The sequence below is a fragment of the Arabidopsis lyrata genome (assembly GCF_000004255.2).
Source record: "Arabidopsis lyrata subsp. lyrata unplaced genomic scaffold ARALYscaffold_1, whole genome shotgun sequence".
NCBI classification, from domain to species: domain Eukaryota; kingdom Viridiplantae; phylum Streptophyta; class Magnoliopsida; order Brassicales; family Brassicaceae; genus Arabidopsis; species Arabidopsis lyrata.
The window spans coordinates 11,852,853-11,879,025 of NW_003302555.1; the positions used below are offsets into that span (position 1 = coordinate 11,852,853).

General features: G+C 36.5%; 6 protein-coding genes and 1 long non-coding RNA gene across 8 annotated transcripts; 2 read left to right on the forward strand and 5 right to left on the reverse strand.

Moving 5' to 3' along the window:
• Nucleotides 1–646: 646 nt before the first annotated feature.
• LOC9329509 (myosin heavy chain, cardiac muscle isoform) lies at nucleotides 647–7,563 on the reverse strand. The gene is made up of 8 exons (XM_021011190.1): nucleotides 7,229–7,563; nucleotides 7,021–7,155; nucleotides 3,664–6,921; nucleotides 2,508–3,339; nucleotides 1,763–2,412; nucleotides 1,433–1,580; nucleotides 1,253–1,334; nucleotides 647–1,165 (listed from the first exon to the last, which is right to left on the reverse strand). Exons 1-8 carry the CDS (start codon nucleotides 7,319–7,321, stop codon nucleotides 1,063–1,065), a joined length of 5,301 nt encoding a protein of 1,766 aa, XP_020866849.1. The 5' UTR covers nucleotides 7,322–7,563; the 3' UTR covers nucleotides 647–1,062.
• A 650-nt stretch (nucleotides 7,564–8,213) lies between these two features.
• Nucleotides 8,214–9,383, reverse strand: LOC9329510 (protein NUCLEAR FUSION DEFECTIVE 2). The gene is made up of 3 exons (XM_002893403.2): nucleotides 9,184–9,383; nucleotides 8,989–9,083; nucleotides 8,214–8,785 (listed from the first exon to the last, which is right to left on the reverse strand). Exons 1-3 carry the CDS (start codon nucleotides 9,250–9,252, stop codon nucleotides 8,377–8,379), a joined length of 573 nt encoding a protein of 190 aa, XP_002893449.1. The 5' UTR covers nucleotides 9,253–9,383; the 3' UTR covers nucleotides 8,214–8,376.
• Nucleotides 9,384–9,488: 105 nt separating this feature from the next.
• LOC9329511 lies at nucleotides 9,489–11,604 on the reverse strand. Its single transcript, XM_002893404.2, has 4 exons — nucleotides 11,032–11,604; nucleotides 10,421–10,577; nucleotides 10,210–10,276; nucleotides 9,489–10,129 (listed from the first exon to the last, which is right to left on the reverse strand). Exons 1-4 carry the CDS (start codon nucleotides 11,109–11,111, stop codon nucleotides 9,678–9,680), a joined length of 756 nt encoding a protein of 251 aa, XP_002893450.1. The 5' UTR covers nucleotides 11,112–11,604; the 3' UTR covers nucleotides 9,489–9,677.
• A 2,026-nt stretch (nucleotides 11,605–13,630) lies between these two features.
• On the forward strand, nucleotides 13,631–15,517 carry LOC9329512 (vinorine synthase). Its single transcript, XM_002890663.2, has one exon. It carries the CDS (start codon nucleotides 13,992–13,994, stop codon nucleotides 15,294–15,296), a length of 1,305 nt encoding a protein of 434 aa, XP_002890709.2. The 5' UTR covers nucleotides 13,631–13,991; the 3' UTR covers nucleotides 15,297–15,517.
• A 65-nt stretch (nucleotides 15,518–15,582) lies between these two features.
• On the reverse strand, nucleotides 15,583–17,081 carry LOC9326772 (BAHD acyltransferase At5g47980). The gene has a single exon (XM_002893405.2). It carries the CDS (start codon nucleotides 16,916–16,918, stop codon nucleotides 15,608–15,610), a length of 1,311 nt encoding a protein of 436 aa, XP_002893451.1. The 5' UTR covers nucleotides 16,919–17,081; the 3' UTR covers nucleotides 15,583–15,607.
• Nucleotides 17,082–17,857: 776 nt separating this feature from the next.
• Nucleotides 17,858–23,266, reverse strand: LOC9329513. Its single transcript, XM_021015257.1, has 3 exons — nucleotides 23,114–23,266; nucleotides 22,952–23,030; nucleotides 17,858–18,285 (listed from the first exon to the last, which is right to left on the reverse strand). Exon 3 carries the CDS (start codon nucleotides 18,267–18,269, stop codon nucleotides 18,093–18,095), a length of 177 nt encoding a protein of 58 aa, XP_020870916.1. The 5' UTR covers nucleotides 18,270–18,285; nucleotides 22,952–23,030; nucleotides 23,114–23,266; the 3' UTR covers nucleotides 17,858–18,092.
• Nucleotides 23,267–24,148: 882 nt separating this feature from the next.
• LOC110225113 lies at nucleotides 24,149–25,793 on the forward strand. 2 transcript variants are annotated; one of them, XR_002329519.1, is made up of 3 exons: nucleotides 24,149–24,508; nucleotides 24,585–25,072; nucleotides 25,229–25,793. It is a non-coding gene; the product is annotated as an uncharacterized LOC110225113 (long non-coding RNA). The 2 variants fall into 2 exon arrangements; XR_002329518.1 differs by having other exon boundaries at nucleotides 24,160–25,072.
• The last annotated feature ends 380 nt before the right edge of the window (nucleotides 25,794–26,173 follow it).

Sequence of the window (26,173 nt, forward strand, 5' to 3'; positions counted from 1 at the left end):
TAAAAAGGACTATGCAATCAATTGGTGGACAGTCTTTTTGGTGTTCAATTTAATGATCTAGTTCCATTGCAGATTTTCAACATTAATCACGTTATTATATTGTTCAGCTAATTTAGCTCATTTTGTCCAACTAATCTAAATCGACAGTACTAATCAAATTTCGAAATCTCTTGCAGGTTTTCCTTTTCATCAATTTAATTCGATTCTAGTTTTGATCCATCATAGATGCAAACAAAAATATGTACTCCCTCCGTCCCACAAAAATAGATTTTTTAGAAATTTCACATTCTTTAAAAAATAATGTATAATAACAATTTTAACCTTTTAACATATTTTAAAGAGTATATTATTTATTGTTGTTTAATAAGGGTAAAATAGTATATTATTTATTGTTATTTTTTTTCTAAAAAATTCATCTTTGTGGGACGGAAGAAGTATATTTTTTTAGTCGCCTCTATTATTGTTTAAACTTTAATGACAGGCTTTTCTGGTTAGACCAAGTTATCTCTTGCTTTTGGTTAGTAGAGGCAAAGCTTGAATACGTCAATTCCAAAGTTCAATCTTTGGGAATAGAGAACATAGTTAATAAGTGGTAGGTATGAAGTCAATAAGTCTCTCTCTACTCTCGAAGTCAAAGGCTATTAAGGAGTCAAAATGTTTAGTTTCGTTATCATACTACATATTCAGAACATTTTTTTACAATCATTCGAAACTAAAGAGTCGTTGCCGACACAAAACTTGTTAAGTAATGGAACAAATGATTCACTTTTCTGAAAAACTTTGAGACACAAACAAACCCAACTGTAATAACGTACTGCTCCATTTCGGAGTCCTAATCGAACATTCTAGGACTAAGAAACTGAAGAACTAAAACAAAAAAAAGCTCGCAGATAATCGAGACATTATTCAAGTTATATATACAAGACGACACCTATCATTCTCTGCTTATGGGTCGACAAAGAATGGGAAGAATAGAGAAGAGAAGAGAGAGAGGAGAGAGCAATATATGTGTTTCTTTTGTGTGTAGTTTCATGTGAGAGACCTAAGAGTCACCTGTCTTGATTACAAGATGGAGGCTAGGAGCCACAGATGCAATAAGAGACTGTATACCATTACGCCAAGCCTTGCTTGAGGACGGCTCATTAATACTCTTCCACCTGACACCCTGTGTTGCAGAAATCAAACCCGCAATTAATAAGAGAAAAATTAGGGAGAGCCTTTTCAGGGCTGTTTGATATGAGTGAGTATTTACCATATTCCATCAACCCTATCTGCTATCATCTTTCCTTGCGTTGGAATCAGACCAGACATGTTGAGAGACTTGAAAACATGTCCTGCCAAAGAATATACGTGTTTAAGATGAGTCAACTGAGCGGCTCGTATCATACTTAAGTAATAAGCGAGATAGATAGGTAGACGCCTAAGTCCTGACCTTTATCTTCATCTGTTTCGTTGTGGTTCATCAGATGCTCGGACTCTGAATCTATGTTGATTGAAAGATGATCCGTCGATCCCTTCCTCACTGTTCTCACTTGTGCTGCTGTAGGCACCGGTGATATTGATTTTATCCCCAAGGCTCCCTGAGCACAAAATGGGTTCAGTCCAAACTTGGAGATTAAAACATAGCAAAGACTGAAGCTAAAGGAATGCTTCTAAGATATCACCAATCAAAATGGCAGAGCTACATTTATTATAGTTTTAAGGTATAACTTAGCTGCGGATAGAGTAAACAAGACAAGGGTCAAGGAATAAGCTATATTACCTTGTCCTCAATCTCGGATATCTCTGAGGTAGAAGGTGCTCTTGGTGCTTCGAAGATGCTTCTTTCATGAACAATATCAGGCTGAATTGCTTTGCTTTGAAGTTTATCTTCAAATTCTTTGACTTTTATAGATAATTTATCGACAATTTTCTCGCTACCGGTCAACTTTAAACCAAGTTCTTGGGCCCTTGATTTTGAACTCTCTGATTCTAGGAGAATGGAAGTTATCTTTTTCTCTAGTGCTTGTACGAGTGTCCATGACTCGGAGAAGTTTGGGTCTACAACAGGATCATTGCCCGCCAATATACCCAGCAGTTTCTCCAAGCCAGATATTAGCTTGGACAATTCAGTCTTTGCCTTCACTAACTCTAGCTCGGTCGTACTCTCTGCTTCAGCCGCCTTCTTTAGACCTTGAATTTCAAGATCCTTTTCTGCCAAAGTGGAATTGAGCTCTTTTTGTCCATATGATAAGATGTCTATCTGATGCTGCATCTCAATAACACTATCAACAATCGCGAATAGCTTCCTTACATCATATGGACTCTGTGGATCTAATCCGTTGACTAGATCTACTGAAGGCACCTCAATATCATTTATTTTGTCAAAAAGGGCACGCATATCAGAAGCTGGAATTAGAATTTCCTTTGCCTCTGCAACTCGAAGCAACAGCACGTGACATTTTAGTAAAGTGGTAAACATGTGATGAAGAGTTAAAGAAATGAGAGACAACAAAAGATAAAATTACCTTGCTCTTGCACCAATAGTTTATCATATAACGTAGACAGTTCCACCTCTTTTTCATGCCATTTCTCTTCCTTCACTCTGAGATTTTCCAACTGAAGTTTCAGGTCTTGGCAAAGCTCTTCCAGAGATTCCACCTTGGCCTCAGAACTTGAAACATTAGTTTGGTTTAGATCTCTTTCTAACACAACCTTTTCTAGAGCGACAGATGCTTCTGTTAGTCTGTTCTCCATATCTCGGATTACAGCGGCAGCTGCATTATTTGTTGTTTCAAAGAGCTTAAGAGTAGCACATGCCTTCTCTGCGGCAGAAGATAATTCTTTTACTCTTTGGGTGCATGCACTTACATGAAGCTCCTGTGGGTCTTCAGTTGATTCCATCTCACCACCGTTTTCATTTTCTTGGAACTGAACCAACTCTAAGAGGTTATTTTTCACTTCTAACTGCAGTTCTCTGGCAGCCGTACCACATGCAGACATCAAAGATGACAAATCTTTTTGTAATGCAGCTATAGTGTTCTCCTGTTCGCGAACAATATCTTCCACACTCCTCACCTGTTCTTCCAAGGACGCATTATGACCCACAATATTTATCACATCAGCCCTAGCTGCTGTCATGTTTTGCATCACCGCCGCTATGAGAGTATCAATTTTAGTTGAGAAACCCTCAAAGTTATTCTCGAGGGTTTTGTTTCTCAGCCTGACCCCCTCTGCCAAGTTCCTAAGGGATGAAGAAATTTCGTCTTCATCAGCTGCACTCCCTTGACTATTCTCCGGCTCTGTGTTCACTGAATTATCAAGGTCACTCAACAACGATTTTGCCTCAGTCGAATCATCCTGCAAATATAACAGCGTTATCAAGAGAACAGCCTATTAAAAAATTGGCCAAGAGAGAATTCGTAAATTCTAGCCCATCTATATTGACAAATGTTTCACAGAATAATAATTTCATAATATCTCCATTAATCAACTCCCACCAGACAGATTCTAACTAATGTTGCATCCTTGGCAAACAACAAATAGGAGATCCCGATAGTTTAAGGCAACTTTGGAATCAACAAATATGCATACAGGAATGATGAAGGGCAGTGGTAAATTTGATATGAAAAAGTGAACTAACAGAAGGAAGATTGATCTGAAAAGGTAAGAGAATACTATTACCTCAGCGTTGCCAATTTCCGCTGCCAGTAATCCCTTCTCACCAATATTTCGTGTGATATCTCTAGCAATGACATCCACGTCTCTAAGGCTCTTGAACTTCCTTTGAAGGAATTCATTCACCCTGGAAATTAGACCTCCATCCTTCAGTAGCATCTGGAGATTATCAAGATGAGCAATAATCTCCAAAGATTTACTCTGTGAGTTTCCACTTGATCCACCTAACTCTTCCATGCATACATTAAGTTTACTACTGAGAGTTGATATCTCGCCTTCAGCTTTCACCATTTCTCCTTGTAAAGCAGAAAGACTATTCTCTGCCTTCATTAGTGCCTCCTCAAGGGATCCTATTGTCAAGGAAGCGTCGGCCATCTTGCTACGCTCAAACTCGGCCTCAATTTTAAGCTTCTCTAACTCATTCTTCAAACTTGTAGTAAGAACTTTGTCATCTTCAATTTGTTTGGACAGAGAATCCATGTTGCTTTCTGCCTGAGCAAGTGTCTCTTCAAGTGAATTTATGGTGCCATGGGCTTCTGTTAATTTGTTCTTCTGAATTGAAAATTCTTTTTGCACCATCTCTAGCTCCATCTCTGCAGTAGCAGTTCTGCCTTGAGCCTCTTCCTTTTCACTAATAATATCAGATATATTTCTTTCAGCCTGCATGAGTGCAGCTTCAAGTGTGCTTTTGGTTGCAAAAGCTTCATCCAGTTCGCTAGCTACAGAGGAGGCATCTGCAACTGCTTTTTGCAGCTCAAGGTCAACATTTTCCTTGGCAGCTTGGACTTCTCTATTCTCCTCAGTAAGCTGACTGATGTTACCCTCTGCAGTAGACAAAGCATCCTCAACCAATTTCAGGGCTGTTTGGGTTTCTTCTAATTTACTGGCTAACGCATAAACTTCTGCCTTTACTTTCTCTAGTTCTTCTTGTTCCTCACCTCTAGCCAGCTGCACTTCTTTGATGTACCCAGCAAGTCGGTCAATCTTTTCTGAAGGATCCTCAGATACTGCTAAATCAACAGGGACAGCTATAATTTCGACTGATTTCATCACTTTCTGCAACAACGTGTCATTTAGAGATAAGGATTGCTTGAGTTGATCTCTTTCTTCTTTAATAGCAACAAGCCCAGTCTCTAGCTTTTTCGTGCGCTCTAAGTCTCTCGATAACATATCTATCTGATTCTTGTAGCCATCAACCGTACCACCTAGCTGCTGCAACTTGAGCATCAGCTTTTCGATTTCAGAATTTTTCTCATCCAACTGAGTTTTAAACTTTTCCCTATCTTGGACTAGTCCCTTGCCTTTCTTGATAGCCATAGAAAGTTTGTCTCTGAGCAAAGCAGATTTCTCCTCTGATCGCTCAAGATCTTTCTCCAAAGCAATTTTTTCTTCTTTCACGAAAGCAAGTTCTTGAGATGCGATCTTTAGCTCATTTGAGAGATTGCTTACCTGAAAGCTAACCAGCTCTCCCTCTCCTAGCATTTCCTTACAAAGTGAAAACTCCAGATCTCTCACATAAAGGAGACTTTGAAAGCCTTCGAATATTTCTTCGTTGCCATAAGAACTGTCGCTAGAATCCTTGATTTGCTTTTCTATCTTCTCGAAAGATCTATCAACAAGTAAATTGATAGCTGAAGAATTATGATCTTTGACTCCTTCTGTCATCAAGCCAGAGATTTCCACAAGTCTCCTCACAATTTCCTCCCTCTCCAAAGAACCTCGCTCTGCCGTTTCCTCCATTTTTTTCAAACTGAAAGTTAAATCATCCAGTTCCTTTCTAATGTTATTTTTCTCCTCCATTTCTGCTGAAAGAGACATGCTTACACTTTCGATCCGGTTTTGCAAGGCATTAATTTCATCTTTTCCCTGGAGAAAAGATTCTCTAAGCCAAGCTAGGCGAATTTCTAAGCTGGATTGAGAAATCTCCTCTGGTAAGTCAATGGAAAAGATCAAATCTTTTAGTCTGTTGTATTCCTGGGAAACATTTGTGAGCTCTTTCCTCTCTTCTGCAAGTGACCTAACTTTTTCAACAATATCAAAAGACTGACCTTCTTCTGGTGTATCTATCTTTGACAGCATAGTTTCAATATTTTCAATGGTAGAGTTCCTCACCGATATCATTTCCTGATATGATGCAACCATAGCATCGGATTTGGCTAACTCGCCTTTGTCGAGTTCAGATTGATCCAATGCTGTTGACATCTCTTGTAGTTTCATCAAACACTCTTCAAGTTCTGTGGTTTTCTCAGCCAGAGACTGTTCCAACTCTTTCTTTGTTAGCTCATATGCTTCCAGGGATACGGACCTATCATTCAATTCAGCATAGCATTTCTCAAGTTCATCCGTCTTTTTGGCTAACAATTGTTCCAGCTGCCCCTTCACTACTTCAGAATTTTCAAGGGAAATTTCTTTCTCTTGTAATTCAGTCAACCTATTCGCAAGCTCTGTTATTTTTTCAGACAATTGATGCTTCAGAGCATCCCGATTCTGAACTAACGCCTTCCCCTTTGTTACGGCAATGCTGAGCTTTTCTTTTGTGTTAGTACACTTTGTCTTTTCTTGCTCAAGCTCTGCCTTCATTTTTTGAAATTCTGTTCTCATTGACTCAATCATTTCTTTATCTCTGTCCACTCGTTCAACCAAATTCCTATTTTCATCTTCTAGATGACTAAGTCTTTCCAAAAAGGCTGCTTCCTTCTGTTTGAGCTCAAGCAGCTCAGAACAAGCAGCACCGAGAGCTGAACCAAAATCCTCTTGGAAACTAAGATCCAACACATCACTAGACAAACACTTCCTTAACTGATCAGCACCATAGTAAAATTCAGTATACTTTGCACCTAAAAACGAAACTCGGTTTTCCAGATGAGCAAGCTTTTCAGAGATAGAAGAACCATACTGCAGCTCCTCCTGCCCAAATACATTACTAAGACAAACCATAATCCTATCTGTTGCAGCCTCAAGGTGCTCCATGTTCTGTGCCTGATCGCCCAATTCGGAAACCGACTGTGACGAAGAAAGCTCAGAGATCTTTGTGGTGAGATCAGCAATCTCATTGTCCTTCCCACTAATAACTCCGTGAAGCTCCTTGAGTGCATCCTCATGCTGAATCCTCTCTTCCTTGGCAGTTTTTAGAAACTTCGAGAACCGACTGACAATTTCCTCAGTAGTGTTCCCATCTTCACCTTTCAAATCATTCCCATCAGTCAAAAGCTTAAACTGCTCCTGAAGCCCTGCAAGTTCCTTCTCCCAATCCTCCTTCTCATTCTATATGCAGTAGACAAAAAAAAAGATCTTTTCAATAAATCCTTGAGGAAACTCAACTAAAAGTTTAGAATTTAGAAAGAATCAAAACAAATCACAGACATTGAAATGATATGCAAGGTCATCATTATCATCATCATCATCTGTGGTAAGAGCTTCCTTGCTAGGTGTATCAAAATTCAACTCTTCAGGAGCATCAACAAACATATCTTCCTTACTATCGACGAAAGCTGTTCCCTGCAATTACCATCCCCAAATTTCAGCGTACGATTCAGAGAAACTCGAGGCGATGGTAAAACAGAAATCTCACCTGGTCAGGATCAAGCTCTTCTTCTTCTTGCCCATTAGACTCCTCGTCATCATTCTCAACGGAATCATGCGGAAGATCATCATTCTCGTGCATTATCTAAATACGATTTTTGCCCAACAGATCTACCACGAATTCGGTGACCGGAGAAGAGAGATTAGCAATATCCGTAATCAAAGACGGAACCTATAGGGAGAGAGTCGAGAAATGGAGCAAAGGAAGTGTGTGAAACGGCTCGAGACAGAGAGATCCGTGAGTAATAAATTAGCGAGGTAAGAAGAAGAAGAAGCGTTGCAGCACGACCGACGCGGTGCGTCCCAAAATCGTTTTTTTTCTTTTTCTTTTGTACATATGTTTTGTTTTGTATAATGCTGTGTCGTGCCATTGAAGTGGGTGATGTGTTTCGTCCAATAAGAAACGTTTGCTTCTGTTCACGTGACTTTTTCATGGTCTATGTGCGATTTAAGGATCACTCAAGTATATTGAATGTAAGACAAAAATTAGACTATAATCACAGATTCTCATAAAATATTGCTTTGAATACATATAATCCTATACAGTACTATTTTATATCCACGAAAGTTATTTATTCCATTTTCTATTAATTAAACTCAACATGATAACAAGTAAATCATAAATATATATTTACAGTATATATTATCTTTTTAATACAACATACTATAATGGAATGAAATGATGATGGGATTCCCAATTTCCTATGGCTTGGTTGGTGCAACACATGTAACACTTTGAATTACTAATGTGTCGCTATTGCATCATTTGTACATTCTGATTACATAACATCTTTCACAACTGTTGATCCACAAGTCTGCATGCACATCTATCACATTTTGGACCACTTTCACATTTTCTTTGGAGAAATACCAGATTTCTTTGCAATTGACTGATTTGTTGTCTTTTTAACGTTTTTGAGTCTTTGTGTTATTTCAGGCATTGCAGCAAAAATAGACAGAGTTTTGGAGGAAAATGACCGAAAACAAAACTTAGACTACTAGAGTATGATCACTTACATCCTCATAACATCAGGAAATAGTTAACAGCATCAACCATATAATTCTAAGCCTTAGAGAAGAAAGAGTCTCTTAGAACTTGGCATCCGAAAAAACAAGACTTTAACTTAAAGCTCTAAATTACAACATAGACACTAGTCTTCCAGGTCTATCTCCATGTACCTTCCAGAAAACCTTGATGGCTTCATCAACCATTCCAGTATCAATAGCAATAGCTCCAAAGATTGCCCTAAAGCCAGCACAAAGAATGGCCGAGTTCGATGCGTCTGTCTTAGGAGAAACCCTAATTATCTTCCCCAATCCCAACCGGTCTCCGTCAAGAGCACATGAGGACTCCACATTTGAAACCTGTGCTATCAAACGCCTCAAAGCTTTCGAGGAGATATCGATATCTTTAGCAAGGAACTGAAGAGAGACCGAGGTTTCAATGATATTGGTTCCAAAGATACTCAAGGCTTTGTTGTTCTCTTGAGAAAAAGAAGCATGAGTCATAGCACGGCGAAGAAGGTTGGTGTTGTTAAACTTGTAGCTACACCCAAAATAAGAAAGGTCACAACTTTGAGACTTTAGATTCATGTCCTATGAATTTGAACCAAATCAGTGATTCAACTAAATCATCACATCAAGAGAGTATCTAATCTTATAGAAATGAACTTAATTTCCCTAATTATGATCCTCCAATACACATTTAGGAACAAATCAACAGAGAAGAAGTGACTTTAGTTACTGTACCCAATTTGAGTTTGCAGCGTTGCAAGATCCGTCGCGAACGGCGAGGGAAATGGTTCGATCCTGAGATTGATTTCACTTGTTGCCTGAACTTGAACCTACAAGAGACGCCACGAAGAAAGAAGCAACGGATCGTGTTCTGATCACAAACTATTAAAAAAAAGTTAGGGTTTTAGAGAAGAGATGAGATGGAGATACCTGAGAAAAGGATGAGAAGATCCCGATGGCGACGACAAGAAGAAGTAGAGTGAAACGAAGAGTCGCCATAGTTGAACCTTAGTGTTCTTCACTTGCTTTCACCACTGACTGTAAAAACCGCTCTCTGTTCTTCTGCGGGAGACGGGGAGAGACTTGAGCATTTTATATCAAGTGAAACAATTTGCCCACAAATGTACAATCACTTGGTTTGCTTCGGTTAATCTGTTCGGTTTGGTTCGGTTTATCCACATTGAACATCTCTAGGAATTGGGAATAAGAAATCAGACATGAAGAGAGGAAATATGTAGCGAAGATCATCTTTCTCATTTTATCTTTGATAATAAAGGGGTACACATTATGATTATGACAATCTTCTTAAATCATAATCTAAAATGAAGGAACATTTTGGACCACCAGATTCTTATGTACACTTAATTAAAGGTCTGGGATCTCTCTCTCCCTCTGTACACCCGTGTTTGTGTTTCGGGATCAAATCATATCAAGTACTCGTTGTAGACTAAGAAGGCAGCTTCTGGATAATCCTTTGGGAGGCTATTTATGTGGAGGTAGAACCGAAGAAGATCCTCTTTGGTGACTGTTTCTGGATCCACCACATCTTCATCGCATGTCAGCACCCACAAATCCTCTGAGTTCACTCTCTTGATGCTGCCCCGACAAAAGGGGCATGACTCCGACTTTGTGTTCCAGTTACGGTAACATTTGATGCACATGGCATGACAACAGTTTGGCAACACCATTTTGGTGCAAGGCTCTAAGCAAATCCCGCATTCGTCTTCTCTTTCCAAGTCGATGCTATTCATGAATCTGCTACCTTCAATGTCATACTGCTTTTTCGTGATGGCTTTTGGATTCGGATACCACAAGCTTTCGTCCGGTAAGTCAGCAAAGTTGATATGAAGTCGCTCAAGTGACGGTAATATAACACCTGAGCCAAAGAGCCCTGTTGTCAGATTCAGCCACTAACAAAAAAAACAATATGGCATCAAAAGGGCTTCTTAGTCTTACCGTAAAACTCCCTAATTGTAGATTTCCTTCCGTACCTGGATAGATTCCACCGTCCATCAGCACGTACCTGTACAAGACAAAGAAGACACCTATAAAACAAACAAGCCAAGGGGAAAGGAGAGAAACTATCAGGGAATCTACTAATCCACACACACTGACACACACCCAGGCAAGTCGTGTAAACAGAGATATCTATGTATGTGGTAACAACCTTGTATATGAGTATGTGGAAGAAATCAAAATATCTTGGAAGCAGACATGAGAAATCCATCCATTGTAAGAGGAATATGAAGAATGGAGCCAAATTGCTGCACACCAACTTCATCTGAAGACGCACACCACTCTTTCCCATTGGAATCTCAGCAGCCCTGAACCAATATTGAGAATAATCAGTTACTTTACTAATCCTTCTAACATAACCCATCACTCCAGACACACATATGCATCAAGAACAAACCACACAGATACAAATTTTTAGACTAATCAGTAACTAACTATTATCCTTCTAATCACATAAACCATTTCCACAGACAACACCACACATAAAACAATCCTGAGACTAATCAGTTACTATCCTTCTAATGACATATAACCCATTTTTCAGACAATATATGCCTCGAGATCACATCACGCATACCAAAAATTTGCAATTTTTTGACCATTTCTGCAAAGTTTCGATTTTTAATAATCTAACTTGGAGACTAGAGACTGAAAGTGGGTTTCGGTTAACTCAAATCCAGAATTAATCAGATCATCGAAGCCAACTATAACAATCGATAATGAAGACCCTAATAAACCCAGTAAAATCAGATGATGACTCACAGTCCATTGGCGTGCTCTATATCAGCCTCCAGAATCTTCAAAGAGTCTCTGTAAGAAGACTTGGTCAACTGATAATACATCTCCTTTACTAAATCCCTAATCTCGTCTCTCTTTCTCTCGATAAAGAAATGATCAAGACAAAGAAGACGAACAGGAAGAGAAGAGAATCCAAAGTTTGAGTCTTGAAACAGACAAACCCTTAGAATCCGATGAATCAAAAACAAACAACAAAGACGTCTGCTCTTCTCCACGTCTATCTATCTCTCTCTTCGGTTTCACAGAATTAAAGATTTTGGGAGAAAAAGATAAAAAAAAAAAGAAAGGAAGCGACTTTTCGCTCTTAAAAGATATTTTGAGGCCAGAGAAAGATAGAGATGAGGTGAAAAAAACCCAAGAGAAAAAAAAAATGAAAATTATATATATTTTTCAAAAATACAGAGAGAATCTTATCTCTCTTTTTGTTTCTTGCAAACTTTTTTTTTTTAATTTTGGTGTTCTGTTTCAAAGATCATAATGTTGGGGATTGGATGATGATGATGAGTGTGTTAAGAAACAGGCTTTTGTCCTTATCTATAAAACATTATATGCTTTCTGTTGGCAGGTCTCCGTTACCAAATTGGTTTCTTTAATCAACTTCTTTCATAAAGTATTTTATTTGAAGTCTTCAATATCTGTGACCTGTCAGAGCCAACATTATTTCCAATTATCTTATGCTAATTATGAACACAATTAGGGAATAGGGAAGAAGATTCTCTCTTCATTATCGATTCTATACTAAATTAGTACTAGTTTTCTATCCTTTTCAAATTTAAGTATGATTTTAGACTAATCCATTTGTTTCGAAAAATGTCACTTTTATAATTGCAATGTTGATTTCAAAAAAAATCTAATTTGTCCATAGTAAAAATAATTATTAATAAATGTATAAAAAGAAACTCAAAATTATTTGACGTTTCGTCTTAAAAATCTGGATAAATTAAATACATAAATCTATGTAACGCTCTAAACAAACTCTTACATATTAACGGTGTTAATTTTTTGACGGAAACTATAAAACACAGTTGTTTTTTTTTTTTTTTTTTGGTAAAATCCGCTGTGGCCAGGAATCGAACCCTGGTGGCGGTACTCACAGCTGTGAGCCCTTTACCACTAGACCACGACCGTCTGGTTCACAGTTGTTTTGTTCATTAGTTTGATTGTGATTTTTTTCTAATGTATCAAAAAAAGTAAAAAAGGTTTATTATTGAGTACGATGATATGGTTAAATTTCATGGTATTATAGGGTTGCTGAGATAGTTGAGTTAGAGTTTAATTGTTTATAGATGAGCATTTGTATATATTTAGAGTGTTTCTAAAATCAAATACTAGTAGTACTTATTATAAGGCCTTTTAACATTTCATCTGCAGTAAAGTACCTCATCCAAAGTCCACGGGCAAATTTCACGAGTCACAATAGTCAACGTAACAAGAATTAATTAAGAAGATTAGTTAAATTAGTAATTGTACTTTTTAACATTTCAGAAGTTTGTACGTTTTCTATTGAGTATAGTGGATAATCCCTTATTAAATTAATCCCCTTGAATAATCAAATACAGATGTAATGTTTTGAACGTGACGTTGATTGTGTTGAGAGCTGAGATACGTAACTCCTCAACAAAACCCTACGTTTTCGTTAAACTATTACTTTTGTTTTGAATCATTGCTGTTCGCGTGGACAACAAACTAATCTCGCTCTCACAGGCTCCAGCAAGAATCTTTCTCAGCCTTCAAATTCCAAACGAATATTATATTAATTTTAAATTTTGTAGATTTAATATTTATTGGCAACTAGCTAGCTAGAAGATGAATTCAACACCATGGTGTCACCAAACATAATTTATATATGAAGCTAACATGAAGAAATAGCCGATACCGTTTACTCTATTGCTACAATGATTTCTAACTATATGTAGATTTAGAAATTATAGATCGATTTTATCAATTAAAGCCTTCTTTGTTTAATATTAAATCCAAAAGCATGTTTTTTTCACCGTGAGGTTTTTGTAAAAAATGTAGAATCGTATAAATTAAAATAAAAAACATTGATTGTCTTATGAATATATTAATGCCACTAATTAAAAATTGGGTTCTACAGAATATATACTAAAGTATTATTCTGGTTAGTTGCTATTGGTCGTAATGATCATATTAATTCAAAGTAGATGAACAACCCATATTTATTAAGTTAAAGAATGGGAATTTGGAATAATTCGTACCCTAATTTTCAATTCAAAAATATCATTCAAGGATTTAAAGTTCTACCTAATGGTTCCATTGACTATATCGACCACAAACATATATATAAAACAAAATATGTTATGAATTTCAGTGCAAAAGTATAAACTCGTATAACTAAAACGACCCGAATAGATAAATTAGCTAAACTGAATAGTCAAAGGTTTATGGTAAGGACTAGTTTAAGGACTAAGGAGATGTTGAGGACCATCGACCACCAACCACCAACTCCATTATTGTTAGTCGTAATTTCTAAAGTCATTTTGTCTAGATGAGTTTCTTGCGAGAAAAGGCATCTTGTGAAGCTTGAGTTTCTTGCGGAATTAAAGGTATCCTGTGAAGCTGCTTAGCTCACTTGCAGCAAATTCACATGTTCAAGTCTATATAAAAGATATAGTCTTCACCTAACGTTAGTATAAAAATGGGTTAAAACCAAAAACCCCATATCAAGTTTCATAATGTTGACAAAACAATCCAGCTGTAGTCTCCAGAACCAATCTTTGTACCAATCAAAGTTTGCAACTTTCTTGTTCACTTGGGTGATGAGTCTAATACTGAACCGTGTCTAATCACCATGCATGACACGTTATTAAAGAGGACTACCTCCTTATAACTTTTGCTTATATAATCCTAATGAAAAATCATGAGTCTTCTCATACCTCATTATAAGTTATTTCAAAACAAGAATGGAGCTTGAGATCACAGTGACTTCTCAGGTTCTCGTCAAGCCCTCTTCTCGAAATCTTAATCATCTTCCTTGCCATCATCTCTCTTTCCTTGATCAGCTTGCTCCACCTATCTTCATGCCTTTCCTTTTCTTTTACCATAACAAGACAAATCTCTCAGACAAAGAACGAAGTGATCACTTCAAGAGTTCCTTGTCAGAAATATTGAATCTCTATTACCCCTTGGCAGGACGCATCAAGAACCCGGGTGATGTTGTTGTATGTAACGATATGGGTGTGTCTTTTGTCGAAGCCAAAGCCGATTGCAACATGTCACAGATTCTAGTAAACCCTAATCCCAATGAACTCAACAAGTTTCTTCCATTCAAGTTTCATGAAGCGAGTGACGTGCCTCTAAGGGTACAGGTCACTTTCTTTGAATGTGGCGGCTTAGCACTCGGAGTAGGCCTTTCTCATAAACTCTGTGATGCCTTGTCCGGCCTCATCTTCATCAAAAGTTGGGCAGCTTTTGCTCGTGGTGACACTAATGAAATCATTACTCCTTCTTTCGATCTCGCCAAGATGTTTCCGTCCTGTGATATGGAAAATCTAAACATGGCTACAGGTATCACAAAGGAGAACGTAGTAACCAAACGCTTTGTGTTCTTGAAATCCTCTGTTGAGTCTTTAAGAGAAAGATTCAGCGGAAACAAGAAGATTCGCGCCACACGTGTTGAGGCCTTATCGGTATTCATATGGAGCCGTTTCATGGCTTCAACAAACCAAGATGATAAACCCGGAAAGATCTATACATTGATTCATCCAGTGAACTTGCGTAGACAAGCAGATCCGTATATACCAGACAACATGTTCGGGAACATCATGAGGTTCTCTGTTACTGTCCCTAAGACGATAATCAATGAACATGATGAAGAAAAAGCTTCTCTTGTGGAGCAGATGAGAGAGGAGATTAGAAAGATTGATGCAGTGTTCGTGAAGAAACTTCAAGAAGATAACAGAGGACACCTAGAGTTTCTTAGCAAACAAGCTTCAGGTTTTGTCAATGGAGAGATTGTGTCGTTCAGCTTCACGAGCCTCTGCAAATTTCCGGTTTATGAAGCAGATTTCGGATGGGGGAAACCTTTGTGGGTTGCCTCTGCAAGAATGAGCTACAAAAATCTTGTAGCGTTCATTGATACTAAGGAAGGTGATGGCATTGAGGCTTGGATCAACCTTGACCAGAACGATATGTCTAGATTCGAAGCCGATGAGGAGTTGCTTCGCTATGTCTCCTCAAACCCAAGTGTGATTGGCTCTGCATCTTGAGAAACAAGTAATCTATAAGTCGTTTCTAATGAGTTTGAGTTTGTTTTCCTTTTAACTTTGTCAATCAGATTTCATTCTCTTCTTGTGCTTAATGCATTATTTTATACCTTTGCCATGAAATTGTATCTAGATCTATGTTTGGGTTGAATCTATTGTGCCTAACAAGATTTTGTGTTCTCTCTTAGTGTCTCTAAATCTATTTCTCTGTAAGAAGTATGCAATGAGTTTTGTTCTTGTTTAAGAAGCAGCAAAACTTTGAACCAACCCATATAAATCTCTTGGAAGAAGTATGCAATGATTTTTGTTCTTGTCTAGATTAAAACAGGGGGATTCAGGGAAGCTGATTCAAGAAGTTCTTGATCACATTCGAACAGCGACATGTGTTCTTCTGTAAGAGTGATCCAAGCTTCAATTCCTTCTCCATCTTTGGTATCAATCAACAACATCAAGTTCTTGAAATTGGAAGTGCCTCTTCCGGTCACCCAAACCGGCTTTCCCCATCCGAAATCGGCCTCGTACATGCCGAGCTTACACCAGCTATTACTCATCCACAAGTCCACCTCAGTTTCTCTTCCATGTACTTTCCTAATCTCTTCCAAAAGCTCAAAAATTCTCGACGAGGATTTCGACTTCTCCTTGCAATTCAAGCTGAAGATTTCCTTTGCCCGTCTTAGCTCATCAACCACATCTTGAATTCTATCTATCTTAGCTTCTTCGTTCTTGAGAATTATGAGGGAAAGCATATTCCCAATTGTGTTTTCACACAAAGAATCTACCTTTCCTCGTAGGCTCACTAGTATCTGCAGCACCGAAGTTCTTGGTGTTGGAGAACTCGATCTTGAAGCCTTAGTAACGCATCTCCAATACAGAGCTGTGACGGCTTCAACACGGGTAGGATTCTTGACAAGGTTGCTTGAAACTTCGGCTCTGAGTTTCTTGATTTTTGAAGCATCAAACACAAACCTCTTTGTCACACAACTCATCTCTTCAACCTCGACTTTGCGATCCATCGGTTTTGAGGGAAGCTCATCAATAGGTAGAGGAAAGAACTCCGCAGCAGTGAAACTAGGAATCAAAGTAATCCCCAAACCTCTTGAGGACTCAGACCATCCTCTGATGAACATGGCTAAAGAGGTTGCATCAGTGATCTTATGAGAAATGCAAATTGTGATAACTAATCCTCCGCAGCTGAAGAAACTGGCTTGGATTAGCAAGACAGGCCATGTCACTGCCTCTCTTGACTTGGCTTCAACAGGAATGAGTAGTTCCAATGATTCAGGAACAGGGCACTTGAGAAACTCCGAGAGAAGATGGTCAACTCGAGCTTCTATAAACACAGCTCCTTCATCATTACATTCGACGAAACTTCCTATGATTCTTCCGGCAAGAGGGTAGAAGATTGGTAAAGTTTCAGACAGAGATTTCTTGAGCTTCAAGGATGTCTCCTCTGATTCAAAACCTAAAAGGTTTTGAGGATCCGCTGCGTAAAAGAGAAGTGCTCCTGTGTACATCGGTGAGCTGAGTACATCAAGAAGAGAGAGATTGAGAATTCTCTTATCATTTGGAGTTGGAGAAGACGGTTTGATTATTTCTCTTGATAGGATCTCAACTTTCTTCTCCATTATTACAAACAAAGTTTTTTCTTCTTAACTTTCTGATAGAACCAGACAAACGCTCTTAAAATAACTTCAATGAAGATTCTTGGTGAGAATAGCTACATATTCCTGCATCACAAAAGACCATTCATATTATTTATCATTAATTCATTGTCATCAATGATGACTCATCATCATCATCATTATATTAATACTTAGATTACATTCATATTAAAGATTCTAGTGGTGTGGGGACCAACAGTTCAAGATTCTCAGGAGACAAAATTTTATTTACTCAATCTTTAAACTCTTGTCTTAACACAGATCGAAACAGAGTATAGTTAATGAATTGCATTGATTTTAAAACCTTAACGGGTTCTTTGATTCTACAAAAAGTTAGTGATGTTGACATTTTTCCTTTCTAGGACTTGATAGCTAATTGCAATGGCCTTGACTGTTTGCAGATTCTGAAGTGGTTTTTTGATTTTGCAAAAACCAATTTGTTACCCATTCAAGGTTATGATTGCAATTTTTCTAAAATGAATCCATTATCCAACATCTCAAACCTCTTTTTTTTCTGTTGATCGTTAATGTAAATGTCAAACCTTTTTTTTTTTGTATGAATAAATGTCAAACTTTTCCTTCGCGTTTAAGTATTTTTAAAAAAGCTATAGAGTTTTACAATTTAAAGGTATTTTCTTTTGAACATCTCACTTTGCTTGTGGTTTGCATCCGGATGGTGACTTGGCATTAGCATAAACTACTTAGCTATATGGCATGGTTTATGAATTTTGTGAGTGGTTTATTCGTCGGTAAACCCTGCATGTTGCTGATTTTAGTAAACTAGGATAGTGATATGTTGTATTTTATCGATTTTGAATCCTTGTTTCTTGCCTAGACTTCTTTTACGAGTGTTTAGCGCCAGCTAAGTTTTCTGTCATTTTACAAACTCAAAAACACCTTTAATAAAACAAAAACACAATTCCTGCAGGTTGCTATTAAATTCTCACCAGCAAAAAAGATAAAGAACCAAAACGATGGCTCGACACAATCAACCGCAATCAACAAACTTTCTAAATGTTAAAGATTTAACAATTACAATCAGAAGAATGGGTAAAAGAGAGAAGCATAACTTAATGGATTAATCACAAGGAACAGATGAATCAATAACTCTTTCGTAACTAAACAAATAACCTAATGATCACTTATCAGATTTCTTGCGAAGTTTCATCCATTTGAAGCCAAGTATGGCCTTCCCGATACCGCTTTTGCTTCCATCTTCCTTCTTCTTCTTTTTCTTATCGTCTTCGTTACTTGAATTTGGAGGAGGATCAGAGTTGTAATCCCATTGATCAGCCCATGATAGTCCCGAATCCATCTTCAATTCGTCTCTCCTTCAAGATTTTGTGGAATGAAAAGGTTTAGCTAGAGACAAATATGAGGTGAAAGAAAGATTTAGTTTTACTTATTATAGACAGTATTGGTTTGACACAATGTCTATAAGTTTCTTGGTTGCTTATTTTGGGGTTTATCTGTTTTTAGTTGTGTCCCTTTGGTTGGACAAAGAATCAATATCACTCGCCTTTGACTGTGTAACCCCTTCAACAAGAAAGGAAACCCCTTACCTGAAACACTTGAATTTCTTTTAGTAATCAAAATATTCTTTTAATCAATTTATCATTTGATGATATGTTGATAACTATAAACTTCAAACCTAATTTCTCTTTTACATTTTAGTCAACATTTTCAAAGGATAGTTGAGTACACTAATTACTGTTGATAATAAATGACATACAATTTTTTTGGTAGATTCGTTAGAGCATGGAATAGATTACCAATTTTTGTTTATTATCAAAAGAGATGAATGGATCATTTAGACGCTCTAATCATGCATTTATGCTTCAACAATTTCAGTTTTTCTTGATAGATATCACGGGATGCAAGTGACTCCAAGCATAAATAGATACGTACGTTTCATTGTAGCCTTATGACTCTTTCGTACCCACAGCTTTCATGGGACCTAGCGTAAAGGTTGAATTCATTGACATTGTAATATTGTGTATAAGATGAAAAAGGGACATAAATAGATATAGATTTGTTAATTTATGATTTTATCCTAGTCTAACACAAGATTTTGGGTATCTAACCGGTCTTGGGATTATTATGGATAATATTACGCTACTAACCAAAATTTTATCGATCGATTCACATCTTTGTTAGACTAAAATTTTGGATACCGTTTGAACAGGTCATAATCTACATTGTATGTATACTTTATTTTAGTGTGGTAAATTCTAATCGAATCTTGGTATTAATTTTACTAATTGTTTCTTTTTTAGCGTATGGTTAGGGCACACGCAGTGGTATACCCAAACATGGGGTGTGAGTAATTTAAAATTGAGAAATAATGCAAATGTTGCTTTAGAACCAACACACGAGTGTTAAGTTACACTCGGGTGTGAGAGGGGGTGAGAGCCACGTGTCATGAAGGGGTTGGTCGGCGGACAGAGAGAGGAGAGAGAGAGAGATTTATTTTTTTAATTTTTCCAGCCACTCAAGCCTCGCCACCTGTGCCTTACACCCGACGAACACAAGTTGCTATTTCACATCCGTTTCTTGTATCCTCACCCTCAATTTTATTATTTTGGTTTTTTTAAATACTCACACCCAAGCTACACCTACGCCATTGTGTATGGTCTTAGTAGAGAGTCGAGTTTTTACGGTGGACTTTTGATGATTAGTATTGACGTTTGTAAACTGGCAACATTTTTTTTTGGTTTTGTTGTGTTTAATATATTTTGTGTTGTTTTAAGCTACCATCGGATTGACTTTTTTCAGTGTTGAAAGTTGAAACCAATCATTTCTCTCTTTTTTTTTTTTTAATTTATATATAATAAGATTTCAGTTAATCTCATCCTAGATGCCTATGTTTCGCATGTCTCAGTTACGATCACGGAACAAGGATTGATTTTGGCTTATCAATTGGTACCTTTTATATTTCTATTAATCTAAATATGCATATGTTACTTATCTTAATTGGTTCTTCAATTATATAGCCAGTTTGTAAGGTGTTATGGCTCACGATCGGTCCGATTTCAAAGTCGATTTTCAGATACGGTGGCGTCGGCGAAGAAAGTTTGCGGTCGGATTTCATTACTTGGATGGACCGCCCAGAAACCAAAACCGGCATCACTGTACCGTTTATGGCACCTTCTGTCGACTTTTTATGTCTGTTTATCTTTGATTAGCGTTTTCTGTGAGATTTTTTTTTCTTTTTTTAATTCGGCGTTTGTATCTTCGATGTTGCGGTTAGGGTTGCTAGACGGTGGTGGAAGTGAATCGTACCCAGCGACCATTTGTATATATTACTTAAGAACGAAGTTGGTAATCAACCCTCTTTTTCTCTCTCTGGCTTTGATAAAATGTCTGCCTTTTTCTTTCTGCTTTCTACGTGTTTTAATTTATTTTGATGGAGTATTTTTGTTAATTGGTGAAAAGTAGTTTACCAGATATTTCAGACGCATTATTGAATCTATAATATGATATCACTAATTCGATGGCCCTAAAAAAGGGGTAAAAATTTAGGGTTTTGGTTTTCTCTCTGTTAAATTCGATTTTTTGTTTGCCTCTTTTATGATTTTGTTGCTTTAGTTTCTGTTTGATGTCATGACGTTTCGTGGTTTTGATTTACAGTGTAAAAAAAAAGAAGAGATAAAGCTAGCGAAACGTCACTACGAGCAAGATTTGGTTGGAGTTCTCATCAATCTTTAGGACGATGTCTACGTCACGACATTTAGCATCTTGAGATTTTCTTGATTAATGCAATGCTTATCGTCAATCTCTGTTTAGATTTACGTGCCAACTGAAGTCAGAGTATTTGATACTTTGGTAATAGGACTTTTGCAATGTTGCATTTCGTATAAATGCAAGTCCGAGGATTATCGTCCTCAACATTTGAGAAAAACACTCTATCTTTTTGCCAAGATTCACAAGTTCAATCACCTAGGGAATACAAAGAACACACATGAGAGACATAAATAATATTAAAGAATCTAATCATTAATTAGTACTAAAGAAGCAAGGAGCAATAGTCATTAATACTAAATAATCTAGTAAACTCAAAACATAATAACATCTCACAGTATCATCTAGTATGTAGAACCATCGAACCCGAAAGTAAGACTCCCCATCATCATCTTCAAACATTTCAATAACCTTTGCAGTATAATTCGGGTTCCTAGGTTCACCATGCGTGATAATTACATAAGGATCAGTTGAATTCTCTAACGCATAGCACCACAAATGTAGCAACATAAAATTACAGAGATTGATGTTTATAAGCTAAGGTTGATTAATTGGAAAGAAGATAAGAATGACCATGGAAAAGCAAGGCATCTCTAGAAGCTAATTTAGTATTTGAAAGCAACATTTGAAAATTAAACAATATTTGTACTATAACATTAACATGGCAAAATTGCAACTGAGATTGACAATAATCAAAGAAAAAAACTCAACACTAATAGAGAATAAATTTTAAAGAGAGATTGACAATAACCATAGAAATTGTGCCAACATCACATCTCAACAGAACACAAACTTTGTTTAGATTTATGCTGCTATAGTTTGTGTTCTGTTGAGATGTTATGTTGGCATAGTTTCTATGGTTATTGTCAATCTCTCTTGAAAATTTGATTGTCTATTAGTGTTGAGTTTTTTCTATGATTATTGTCAAGCTAAGTTGAAATTTTGCCATGTTAATGATATAGTACAAATATTGTTTAATTTTCTGATGTTCCTTTCAAATACTGAATTAGCTTCTAGAGATGTCTTGCTTTTCCATGGTCATTGTCGTTTTCTTTCCAATTAATCAAACTTAGCTTATAAACATCAATCTCTGTAATTTTATGTTGCTACATTGTGGTGCTATGCGTTATAGACTTCAACTGATCCTTATGTAATTACTACACAGGGTGAACCTGAGAAACCAAATAATATTGCAAAGGTTATTGAAATGTTTGAAAGCTGATGATGGGGAGCCTTACTGTCGGGTTCGATGGTTTTACAGACCAGATGACACTGTGAGATGTTATTATGTTTTGAGTTTTCTAGATTCTTTAGTACTAATGACTATTGCTCCTGCTTCTTTAGAACTAATGACTAGATTCTTAGTATAGTATTTATGTCTCTCATGTGTGTTCTTTGTATTCCCTAGGTGATTGAAAGACTTACGAATCTTGTGCAAGAAAATAGTGTTTTGATCAAATATTGAGGACGATAATCCTCTTACTTGCATTTATTCGAAATGCAACATTGCAGAAGTCCCATTACCAAAGTATCAAATACTCTGATTTCAGTTGGCACAATGTATAAAAAGTTTGGTGATTTGGCTTATGAATGTATTTATCTAGACTAATTAACATCATTGTTGTCTATTCTCAAACAGTTGGAAGCTCTCATTGATGTTTTTAGTTTCTTGTTTTAGGTCTTGGTAGGTTTCATAATATAAGCTGCATAGCTTCCAGAGAGAATGGGACTATGGGAGAGCACGTGTCACGTTTGTCAGGTATTCATTCGATTATCAACCAGAGAGATGGCATTCTTGGTTTAATTGTATTTTGGTGTTTCTCTAATTAAATTAATCAGCTCCGGTTTAATAACTAAACCAAACCAAAACTACTAATTTAATAGCACCACGATTCAACCCTTGATTTTGATTCGATAATATAATCCCAACTCTCTATCATACGATTAAATAGGATTAATTAAGTTCTTCCGGTTTAGAGATTAAACCATTCCAATCTAATAATTCTACAATCACAACCATGTGACCACTCCTCCAACACCACGGTTTTGGTTCAGTAGTCAATTTCAATTCACCACATTAATTAATATTAACAAAACAAGCATCCACTTCTACGAATACCACAAGCCAATTACGATTATTACGTTCAGTTAATGGACTCAATTACACGTGGGATCCCATGGTTTAGACTGGTTTAGGCTCTCGGTTCAATAATCACAACAACACACATGACACGAGACAAAGAATTGCCGGATTACCTTTCTCGGCTAGCTTTCTCGACGGATCTGCTACGGCTCGACAAGGCGGTTCAAGTTCACGGTGGTTAGGTCCTCATAACTCAATCACAAAACAAAACAAGGCAACAGATCAAAATACAATCACAGAAACTTCCCGCACAAGTTACTGTAGGGTTTCCTTACTATTAAAGGCCTCGACGATGGACCATGACTGCTCCGGTGACGGCAGGTGACATCCGGTGACTAGTGGTGGTAAACTCCGGTGACACACGTTGGCTGGGTGGTTCTCCAGCGGTGGCCTCCTCTTTCTTCTTCTACTTCTCTCAATTTTGAGGGAATTATACCCACATCTTTATCTAATAAATCACAAGTAAATTTTCAAGTAATTGCAACATCCTCCATATGACACCTGGCTTAAGTTCCAATTTTTTATCTTTCAGATTTTAAAACAATTAAATTTTAATTATCCTTAAATAAAATCTTTATCTAATAAATCACAAGTAAATTTTAAAGTAACTGCAACATCCTCCATATGACACCTGGCTTAAGTTCCAATTTTTTATCTTTCAGATTTTAAAACAATTAAATTTTAATCTTTATCTAATAAATCACAAGTAAATTTTCAAGTAACTGCAACATCCTCCATATGACACCTGGCTTAAGTTCCAATCTTTATCTAATAAATCACAAGTAAATTTTCAAGTAACTGCAACATCCTCCATATGACACCTGGCTTAAGTTCCAACTTTTTATCTTTCAGATTTTAAAACAATTAAATTTTAATTATCCTTAAATAAAATCTTTATCTAATAAATCACAAGTAAATTTTCAAGTAACTGCAACATCCTCCATATGACACCTGGCTTAAGTTCCAATTTTTTATCTTTCAGATTTTAAAACAATTAAATTTTAATCTTTATCTAATAAATCACAAGTAAATTTTCAAGTAACTGCAACATCCTCCATATGACACCTGGCTTAAGTTCCAATTTTTTATCTTTCAGATTTTAAAACAATTAAATTTTAATCTTTATCTAATAAATCACAAGTAAATTTTCAAGTAACTGCAACATCCTCCATATGACACCTGGCTTAAGTTCCAATTTTTTATCTTTCAGATTTTAAAACAATTAAATTTTAATTATCCTTAAATAAAATCTTTATCTAATAAATCACAAGTAAATTTTTAAGTAACTGCAACATCCTCCATATGACACCTGGCTTAAGTTCCAATTTTTTATCTTTCAGATTTTAAAACAATTAAATTTTAATTATCCTTAAATAAAACAAAAAATAAATGTCGAGAAAACCTTTCTCCCACAACCGCATCCCCTTTTTCTCCCACGATTTCAAAATCGATCTCCACTTCTCAACAATGGAACTACAAAAAGGTTTCAGATCTCTCAAAATCAATATTCCTTTCATACTACTTCTCACCCTTATTCCCCGATTTCTGAGATCAAAAACCAATGATTTCTCAATTTCTCAATCAATTGAACGGTGTTATTCATTAGAACGGTGTATTTCTCAATTTCTCCCTATCTCTACTGAGCTTCCGTCGTTTGATTTGAATCAAAAGTAAGCTTTTCAACTATTTTAGATTATGAACCAAAAACCATCACTCTAATCTTCTCCAACCTCATCTCAATCAAAGTATACTCCGCTGGAGAAGTTTGGGCTATCATACAAAAAGCTTTTAGATCTCTTCCTTTTCTGATTCGTGTTTCCTCCAGCTCTAATCGGGTAAAATTTTTTAATTTCTTACATGTTCTGATTTTAGGGTTCATCAATAGAATCTCTCTTCTAACTGCAAGCACTACTTCTATATCAAAATCTTTCAATATACAAATTCTATGTTCGAATTTCTCAATTTTGGTTTACTTTGTCATCATCGTTTTTAATGCCCATCCAATTTTCTATTTCATGTGTTGTTGTGTTCTTATCACTTGTACAAACTCTCATGTAAATTTTAATGTATTCACAGTCTTTACTAATTTTATAACAACTCTGTTACAAGTTTTACGTTTAGTTTTGAAACAGGGAAGTAGGATACAAGCTTCTGTAAAAGAGAAATTATTGAGCCGTCTCTCTTGAAATTTCCAGCATTGGACGAATATAAAACAATAACCTCAAATCTCTCTGGTTTGTTTTCTCTTCTCTGCATGTCTTAGATGAGTGGGTATCTGATTTTGTGTGCATGAAACCTTTCTTTTACTTTTCACAAAACCTTTGTTTTCCTTACTTTTACTCATCTTCCGTTCTCAGTTTCACTAACTTGAAGATATATGGTTGTGTCAGGATGGCAAAAACATTGAAGGTGACGGTTTAGCGTCAGCCTTCGTGGTGCCTGTGTGAGGGAGTTCACCAATATGACGTTAACTTCCCATGTGACGGATCTTTACCCGCTAAGTTTGGTCCACCTAAACGCCGGTATGATATCATCAAATCTTTGGCTATGCTTTGGTGAATTTAGAAGACGAGAGTTTGGAGAATGAAGTTTGGAATATAATTTCGTATAGAAGCAACACAAAAATGAAGTTTTGAAGTCTTGCAATTCAAAAGAAAAGAAAAAAAAAACAATCTGAAAGATGGGTGCATGATGTGGAATCATCTTCCACGGTGAAGTGTGAAGAATTTAAACGTGCAATCATCTAATATATATGTTCAAGATCCTTTTGAGTAAGATATACAATATACAAAGGTAAAGGGCTTTTGTTTGTTCGATCGCTCATTTATGTCTTACAATACGTTTGCGTATTTATGTAAGACCCTTGGCAATTTCATAATGCAATGAATGTTTCCTCAAAATTTTGTCGCTCATATGTGACGATTTGGTAATATTATGATACAGCTTTGGATGTAACGATTTAATCCTACTGTTTCACTTTCTCAATCAAACCAAAAATATCATTTATATCTAATTTAATTTCATTCACTTAAAGTTATGAATTAAACAAACTTACGTACAAATTAAGTTTAATAAAACTAAAATGTATTTTTGATATTGGTCATTGGTGTTATACTTACACATTTTGAATGAATAAAATCTACAAATTGGTGGTGTTCTCCCCGTGCAACGCACGGGCTATAACTAGTATATATCCTTGTTTGAAAAATCGCTATGCGCTAGTCGGGCGTTCGGCATGGGCCTAGCGATTAATCGGAAAATCGGATTAAAATCGGGGATTAGTTTTATGGTTATTTTAATATTTTTAAAATATATTAATTCAATATTGTTTTCAA

Coding starts and splice junctions, on each gene's coding strand:
- LOC9329509 (XM_021011190.1), bottom strand. CDS start 7,321: ATGCACGAGAATGATGATCTTCCGCATGATTCCGTTGAGAATGATGAC. Junction 1,581..1,762: donor TATCCGAGATTGAGGACAAG/GTAATATAGCTT, acceptor TTTTGTGCTCAG/GGAGCCTTGGGGATAAAATC. Junction 1,335..1,432: donor CGAAACAGATGAAGATAAAG/GTCAGGACTTAG, acceptor ATTCTTTGGCAG/GACATGTTTTCAAGTCTCTC.
- LOC9329510 (XM_002893403.2), bottom strand. CDS start 9,252: ATGGCGACTCTTCGTTTCACTCTACTTCTTCTTGTCGTCGCCATCGGG. Junction 9,084..9,183: donor TCTTCTCATCCTTTTCTCAG/GTATCTCCATCT, acceptor CGTCTCTTGTAG/GTTCAAGTTCAGGCAACAAG. Junction 8,786..8,988: donor ACGCTGCAAACTCAAATTGG/GTACAGTAACTA, acceptor TTTTGGGTGTAG/CTACAAGTTTAACAACACCA.
- LOC9329511 (XM_002893404.2), bottom strand. CDS start 11,111: ATGTATTATCAGTTGACCAAGTCTTCTTACAGAGACTCTTTGAAGATT. Junction 10,277..10,420: donor TCCACATACTCATATACAAG/GTTGTTACCACA, acceptor TGTCTTGTACAG/GTACGTGCTGATGGACGGTG. Junction 10,130..10,209: donor TACAATTAGGGAGTTTTACG/GTAAGACTAAGA, acceptor TCTTTGGCTCAG/GTGTTATATTACCGTCACTT.
- LOC9329512 (XM_002890663.2), top strand. CDS start 13,992: ATGGAGCTTGAGATCACAGTGACTTCTCAGGTTCTCGTCAAGCCCTCT.
- LOC9326772 (XM_002893405.2), bottom strand. CDS start 16,918: ATGGAGAAGAAAGTTGAGATCCTATCAAGAGAAATAATCAAACCGTCT.
- LOC9329513 (XM_021015257.1), bottom strand. CDS start 18,269: ATGGATTCGGGACTATCATGGGCTGATCAATGGGATTACAACTCTGAT.